General features: G+C 37.4%; 1 protein-coding gene across 7 annotated transcripts in view; it reads right to left on the bottom strand.

Annotated features, from left to right (window-relative positions):
• Nucleotides 1–473: 473 nt before the first annotated feature.
• nup93 (nucleoporin 93) overlaps nucleotides 474–8467 on the bottom strand; it is a 180020-nt gene continuing 172026 nt past the window's right edge. For all 7 annotated transcript variants that reach the window (XM_059992664.1, XM_059992667.1, XM_059992666.1 and 4 more), the window contains 3 exons: nucleotides 4548–4631; nucleotides 2895–3023; nucleotides 474–786 (listed from right to left, as the gene is read on the bottom strand). In XM_059992664.1, the coding sequence (XP_059848647.1) occupies nucleotides 676–786; nucleotides 2895–3023; nucleotides 4548–4631 (324 nt within the window). In that variant the 3' untranslated portion in view covers nucleotides 474–675. The remainder of the gene's footprint in view (nucleotides 787–2894; nucleotides 3024–4547; nucleotides 4632–8467) is intronic.

Genomic DNA, 8467 nt, shown 5'->3' with positions numbered 1-8467 from the left:
AAAATGGTCTACAAGTGAAAATATGGTTGGACAAATATCTGTAACTTTATCTGATAGCCATGGAATTGAACAAGCAACTTATAAAAGGAGCTTCAACAGAAAAATCAACTAGAACTGGAGTGACCAACTTCAGTCAACACATTTTGATGATTGACAGATATTGATTCAAGTACTTATGGCATAAGGGAAGGAACTTTTTTTTAGAGATACAACATGGTAGCTGTATGCAATTCTTTAAAATGAATTACAATTTCTATTTACATTACTGTGATTGAACTTGTCGCAGAAAGTACTCAATTCTTTTCTTACAACTAGGTCTTGAAACAACCAAGAACAAAGAAACCATGCAGAGAGCTATAGCAATAGACATATGCTTACACATTCATTCAGAGAAAAGTATAAAATAATTATTTTTCTCAAACAAATACAAGAGCAACTTATAGTGTAAGGGTGCAAATAAAACAAACATCATCTGTGATAACAAGTTTGTGATTTTCCATTTATTTTAAAGCTGGAGATTTAACTAAACAAGGGCAAGGGTTTCCAAAAAGTAAAAATTAAAATTTTAAAGAAAAATAATACTTCCAATTTGAAAAAATATATAAAGTCAACTCCAAAAGTAAAGATCTATTAAACCATTGGTTTAATGTTCCAATGTGAAGTCTTTCAACTCTGTCAGTTCATGAGGACCTCCATCTGCACCAGACGTGCATTTGTGTCACCAGCCATCCTGTATGGTATCATCCCAGCAAACGTTATTAAGGCGCGAGCCTGGTGTCTGAGTTGCTGTAAAGGAAAGGTGTAACAAAATATTTTTAAGAAATATGATGCAAAGGCAATTCCAATTGAAACAAGCAGCTGATATATTGGATAAACCTTTGAAGAGAACAATGCAGTATACACTAATAATTAAATTAATTAAAAGGATGTATAATCTACAAATATTATCTGATCCATATGACTACCAGAATGGAGAAATGGACTGATCATATATGCTTTGCAATATAAAGGTACTAGAATCTTGAACTTACTACTAAAGACCAATGGAGGCTTAAAAATGAAACAGACTCCTCTTCCTGTACCAAGTATTAATGAATTTGAGAAAAGAGCAGGAATACCAAACTTTAATAAAAATTCTGAGTAAATATTACTGCTAGCGTCACCAGCATGTGAACTTTTATAAGTAAATCAATCGAACACCTATCAAAATTCCACACATGAAATGCAAACTGTATTCATTTCTTGTGGCTTTGTGTTTAAATTAAAAATTTTAAATTGGTAAATTTGTTTACTGTCACATGTATCAAGGTACAATTTAAAAACTTGGTGCTCATACATATCAATTCATGACAACAGTGCATTGATGCAGCACAAGGTAAAAGGATATCACACTGCAGAATAAAATGTTACTGTTACAGAGAATGTACTGAACAGTGCAGGACGATGCAAGACATAAAGTAGACTGTGAAATTAAGAGTCAATTTTATCATACCAGGGGACCATTCAGATATACTTTTAACAGCAAGTTAAGTAACCTAAGCTGTCCTTGAGCATAAAATTTATACAGGATATTAGACAAATTAGGTGCTAATATATTACATTTCTTTTATTCTTTTAAATCTTTCCTTGTATTCTCAACTCCATTTTCATGTCTTGCCACTACAATTTCACTTCCTCCTTGCTTATTCGGCTTAAAGTGTAAACTACATAAATCTTATAAATCCCTAAAACAGGCATGGGCAAACTACGGCCCGCGGGCCATATGCGGCCCGTTAAGCTTTTTAATCCGGCCCGCAGAACTTGATGAAATTATATTAATAAACCCTGTTAACGTTTTTTCCCCGCAATTCTGGCGTTTTCCCAATAGATGACGCACTCTATATACATTGACCTTTGTTGAGGTGCAGCGTATTACTCCACATTTGCGCTTTTGTTCGGCTCGACCTATTTGTGTGTTCAGGCGTTCAGCGTCATAAACATCAACAAAGCCAGCCACAGATCCAAGTTAACTGACCAACACCTCAGATCCATCCTGAGAATCGCCACAACAGAACTAAATCCAGACTTTGATGCGCTGGCTAAAAAGGGAGACCAACAACACTGTTCCCACTGAAATTAAAAATAAGTTACTTCATTGTGTTATGTAAAAAATGCATTTGAAAATATTTTTTCAATAAGCCTTACATGTTACATGTCATTTCTGTTAAGTGATGGACATGAGTAGTGCGCAGGTGCACGTACGTTCTCAAAACAAAAAATGAGCTCCAGATCAAATAACGCGCTCCGCATACTGGCGCGCTGTCACTGTTCTGTCTTTGTGCTGGTCGTTGTTGAGTTTTGGCACAGGGGACAATTGAATAAGAAGGAGCAGGACAAGTAGACCTGCATCTCCTACCGTTTTTAAAATAAAGACAGTCAGGAGGAGAGTGATGATGATAATATCTTGAAGGATAACAGAATTTTCAGTGCTTTAAAATAATAACTGTTACTATTAAAAAAAAGCTGTATTTTATTCATTTAATTTTCAGTGTTTTAAAAGTCATTTCAATAAATAGCTAAATACCATGGGACTTCAAAGACAGATATTTTGTTGTAATGCATTTGTTCATTTTCAATTGAATTTAAAGCACATGTTTTCTACATCTCCCATGATATTTTATTTTCTCTTATGAGGTGTATTACCAAAACACTCCGTCCATCTGCTCCTGGTCCGGCCCCCCTGTCAAATTTTAGAACCCTTTGTGGCCCACAAGTCAGAAAGTTTGCCCACCCCTGCCCTAAAACTTCAGCTGTTTCCATTACAATACTTAGTTTTTTGGATAGTTGTAGATGCAGAATAACAGGTTCAGCATTTCTAAATGGTCCCTGAAAGGAAAAAAGTAATATATTCTTACCGTGTCTCTGTCCTCCATCATGCGCTGAGGTCTTGCAGGTGTGGCTGGGCTTGTACCCTTCAGTCTTTTATACTGGGTAAACAGAATATTCATGGTGGCAAGCAGTACTTCAGACAGGTTGTGTCGAATCTGTACAAAGAAGAATTGTTCATTAGTATTGCCAATAGTTGGTGAATCATCAACAAAGTTTGTAAATTAGCTGCTGTTTCCGTAACAGAAGTAACAATGAAAATTGTTTTTAAAAAGAAGTCTTTAATACCGTTGCATCTTAATGACCAGTTTTAATTAGGAACCTGTGGTCATGTCAGATTTGGGTCATTGAGTCTTTCAGCAAATCCCTGATTATCAGTGCAAGTGCCATATTTGTGTAGAATGACTGCAAACTTCCTTTAGAACTGCTGGTGACAGTTAGCAACACAAAGCCTTTTTGAAGAATATATTACACCTTCCCTGGCATGTGTTTTGAAGACATAAAATATTGCAGGTTGGAATGATTATTTAACCTTTGTAACCAATAGAAAGGGACATGTCTTTAGGTGAAGAATAGTAGCCCATAAGAAGGACCGCAAAAAATTCCAAAAATACATGCAGAATGGCCACTGAATTAGCAAATTAATTTTCATCAGGAGTTTCAGTTATTGGTAATAAGATATATTAGGAATAAAAATCTAAATGGGGTAGATTTGCAGGATTTTGTAGTATAAACAGATTCATAGGCATTAGTTTTCAGGTGCAGTCTGATCTGCAAAGGTAGTTTATGATTTTGATTCCAGAAGGAGTAATTGAAAATAACTAGAGAAGTTATGCTAAATTTTTAATTGAACCTTAATCGGATCACATTTAAAGTACAATGTTCATTTCTGGTTACAACATATAATTAGGGTAAAGGGGTAGTGAAGTGAATACAAGGTTTGCAAAGATATACTTGTAACATTCAGATCAGTTTATTTTCTAGGCTGGATCAATAAAAATGATGAGACAAAATGAAGGAATAGGATCACAAACCCAGTTTCGCAATGTCAAGCTGCAGTAGTGACACAGCCCATCCTGGCCATTCCCTTCCTCTCTCCTACTTACTACACAATACAGGAGCTTGAAAGTACAGACATAACAGCTTCTTCTCCACTGCCATCAAACTTCTGCAGCAATTACCTTTCACACCCCCTTCCCAGTGGTACTGAAATTTTGTCACATTAAATCTATCTTTTCCATTCTGGACATTTCAGCATTTCTTCTGCATGACTTCAGTTTCACTACTATACTTAGCATTATTCTGTTGTTTTGTGCTCTTTGTTGTATTCATTCTATTTCTTCACGTGAACAAGGAAATTCATTGCACCCTGGAGTAAGTGACAATAAACTAATCTGAACCAATCTATTTGTGTCAGGAAGATAGTATATTGATCATTCATCATTTTACTTATGTGAAGAGATTGGGATATTGACCCAGAGTCTGTGTATCCAAAACCAGTCCAAATTACATTGGCAAAGAGATCTTTGCATCTTATCAAATGGCATTCAGACTAGTCCTGAAATTCAGTCTCTGGTTTTATTCAAATGCTTCAGTACAGTGACAGGCTGAAACTTTACGTGACTGAAGAGGGTACACAAAAGAATAAATGACAGTAAAGAATCACTGCTAAAGCTTCTTACCTCATCACTGAAATTTTTGAAAGCTGTCACTCTCTCTTCAACACTTTCTTGACTGAGAGGCACAAGTTTCAGTTTGTCCATGATCTAAACAGCAAAACGTAACAGGGGTTAGGGAGAGCATTGTAAATCATATACAATATGATCATGTATTTTTAGCTGAGAAACCTTAAGGAAGGTCCACACTATAGGACACTGAATTAAGAAATAGTGAGCGAGTAGACCTAGCATATCAGTGATACCGCACGTGAGTAAGGAACACAAACAATGATAAGGCTATTTCCTTCCTCAAGTCTGTTCTGTTATTCAGTGGATTGATAAATGACCTTAATGAGATCATGGTTACTGTACAGTAAAAGATGAAACAAAGATGGCAGAGTGTTCTTGTTATTATACAAAACAAGTATGTTCAAATGCAAAGTTAAATTCCTTAACACAGATTGCAATCCATGTGGGGAGGAGAAGGTTATTGTTGCCTCAACTACTTCTTAACTGTTAGAACATAAGAAATAGGAGCAGGAGTAGGCCATCTGGCCCATCGAGCCTGCTCCACCATTCAATAAGATCATAAACTCACCCCTTTGTACCTGCCTTTTCCCCATAACCCTTAATTCCCTTACTATGTAAAAACCTATCTAACTGTTTCTTAAATATATTTAGTGAGGAAGCCTCAACTGCTTCCCTGGGCAGAGAATTCCACAGATTCACCACTCTCTGGGAAAAACAGTTTCTCCTCATCTCCATCCTAAATCTTCTCCTCTGAATCTTGAGGCATTGCCCCCTAGTTCTAGTGTCACCTACCAATGGAAACAACTTTTCTACTTCTAACTGATCTGTCCCTTTCAAAATTTTGTATGTTTCTATAAGATCCCTTCTCATTCTTCTGAACTCGAGAGTATAATCTTAGATGACTCAATCTCTCTTCATAGGTTAAACTCTTCATTCCCAGAATCAACCTGCTGAACTTCCTCTGCACTGCCACCAAAGCCAGTATATCCTTCCTCAAGGATGGAGACCAGAACTGCACATATTACTCCAGGTGTGGCCTCACCAGTACCCTGTACAGTTACAGCATGACCTCCCTGCTCTTGAATTCAATCCCTCTAGCAATGAAGGCCAACATTCCGTTTATCTTCTTAATAATCTGTTGTACCTGCTGTTTGTGAATCATGAACAAGCACTCCCAAGTCTCTCTGCACAAAAGCATGCTGCAATCTTTCACCATTTAAATAATAATCTGCTCTTCTATTACTCCTTCCAAAGTGGATGATCTCGCATCCACTCGTTGGATTAGACTGTTTAAATTGATACTTTCTTTGCAGTTTGACAATTACCTGTTGATATTTTATTCTAGTTTAATATGCCTCCAGTGACAATACAAGTTATAATTCTGGAAAACTCAGGAATTTTTAAAATTCTGCATTAAGTGAATGCAGGTACCCCCCGCTTTATGCTACTTTGTTTTTACGAAAGACCTACATTAGTACCTGTTTTCACTAACCGAAAGAAATCTGAAGAGGATTTTTGCTTTTACGAAAAAGGCGCCCACTTTAAACTTGTGTTTACCCCGAGAAAGACTACCATGACCGTGAAGCCTTGCACAGGCAGGTGTGTGTGCATTCGTGTACGTGCTCATTTTTTCTCTACAGATCGGTTTTGGCTAAATTTTCCTGATTCTCGTAAGTGAAACTACACTGTACATACATTATTTCTACTTTATATAGGCTCTATTTATCATATAATTCCTGCTTTTACTATATTTTAGGTTTTGGTGTTATTTTAGGATTATGTGCTATTTGGTATGATTTGGTAGGTTATTTTTTTGGTCTGGGAACGCTCAAAAAATTTTCCCATATAAGTTAATGGAATTGCTTCTTCGCTTGATGCCATTTTGGCTCTCTAAAGGTTTCATAGGAACGCTCTACTTTCAAATAGTAGGGGAAGCCTGTAAGTATTTTCCCCTTGACTAATATGATACTACATGCCTCAGATGAGTACTTGCTAATTAATTGACTCTTACCTATAAATTTGAATGAAATTTATATCTTTGTAGTATAAAAATAGCAGTTTTTGCTGGGCTCTGGTGCTCCTCCCCATTCCCTTTCTTCCATGGCCTTCTGTCCTCTATCAGATTCCCCCTTCTCCAGCCTTTTATCTTTTCCCGCTATCAACTCCCTAGCTGTTTACTTCACCCCTCTCCCATTCCCAGTCTAACCTATCACCTCGTATTTCTTCCTGCCCTCCCCCCATCTTCTTACTCTGACTTCTCATTTTTTTTATCCAGTCCTGATGAAGTGAGTTGGCCTGAAACATCTACTGTTTACTCTTTTCCCCAGATGCTGCCTGACCTGCTGAGTTCCTCCAGCCTTTTGTGTGTTCCATGCTAGGTGCCATCTTTAGTTTCTCTGTCTTCAAGTTGTAGACCCCTGTCAAATGTTCTGTTCCTGTTCTCATTGTTCTAACAACTCGTAGTAAAACAATCTTGAAACAACAAGTTTTATGCCTTGCACCTGACTTCTAAATAAACCTTGCAACAAAAACAGCAGAATCCAGTTGTCAGGAATCAGACTTGGAGGAATCATTCAGACAAAGTGGAACTTTCAGCGCACAACAAAAGGGGTAAGAATGTCCTCTTGTGTTCCAATTCATCTCAACAGTTCAGGCTCCGGATATCAGATGAAAGCTAGGAGTGAGGAACTGCTATGTTGCAATTAAAAAAACGACCTGTTTAAATAAAAATGTAAGCCAGTGGAGCCACATGCGGTGCCAGTAGAGTGCTAATCAAATACACAAAGCAGTGGAGCATGGATAAAAAACAAATGAAATGAGTACAAGTCAGTGGAGTGCATAAAAAAAGCTTAAATGCATGCAAGTTAGCAGAGCACAGGGAAAATAATTGAATTTGGGTTGCAGGACAACTTGTTAAATTTCGAGAGCACAAACTAAGTAATAAAATGTTTGCATGAATTAAGATCGAATCAAAACACTGGCCAAAGTCACGAAACCAACAGAATGTCCAGTTGCGTGTGAATAGATAACTTAGAGATTGAGCTCTTACCTAAATGAAACGTTTGAGTTTGATAAAATTAATAAAAAAAAGACCAGACAAAAAAAACCAACAATATTAAATTCATTAAGATCCAGGCGATGCTTGCTACTGTTTTAAATATAAGACTATGTGGTCTGTTTGATTGAACATGTGAGCAATCGAAAGAGTTAACGGGACATGTAAGTTCTTTTACTCATTGAAAAAAAACGCGAAACTTATGTACAATGTCCTGTGTATGTTACTCAAAATGGCTTCTTTGGTTTGTTACGAGCAGGAATGCTTCTTTGTCGGATAAGTGTTTCTCTCGCCGTTGTTTCGCTTTAGAATGCCTGATATGGTAATTGTATTCATTTGTTAATCAATGGGGAATGTTATTGTGTCTTATGATGCTGGGAACTTGGGGGAGGGGTTTTCGCGGGTTTTTGGTGTGAGGGAGAGGCCGAGGAAGACGCCGAGGAAGGTGGACGTGTGCTGGACTGCTCGTAAGACCACCGGGGTGGTCCCAGGTGCGACGGCCGGATGGGTCGATTAGTTCGTTGATTGAGCTCCAACGAGTGCACTAAACAGACTGAACTATGATAAGTTGGCGCCTTTTGTTTTTTTCCATACATATATATATAGTATTGCCTACTACTCTTTTAATTTTAGTAAACTCTTTAAAGTGTATTTCATAACGGTATTTGTTGTGGATTTGATACTGTTGGCGGGTGCGAGGCATAAATTCGATTCTCACAGCACCTGTGTGTACGGGAGGTGGGTTGATGAGTTGCTGGAACTCCGTTTCCCCTAGACATATACCAGCCTTTTGGGTAAGTGTTACACTTATGATAAACTACAAAGCAGCATGATAGAGACATTAAAAAGCCTAATGAGT

Source organism: Hypanus sabinus, chromosome 17 (assembly GCF_030144855.1).
Source record: "Hypanus sabinus isolate sHypSab1 chromosome 17, sHypSab1.hap1, whole genome shotgun sequence".
Taxonomy (NCBI): Eukaryota; Metazoa; Chordata; class Chondrichthyes; order Myliobatiformes; family Dasyatidae; genus Hypanus; species Hypanus sabinus.
The sequence above is the reverse complement of the archived record's forward strand: the minus strand, read 5'-3'. Positions and strand labels throughout refer to the sequence as shown.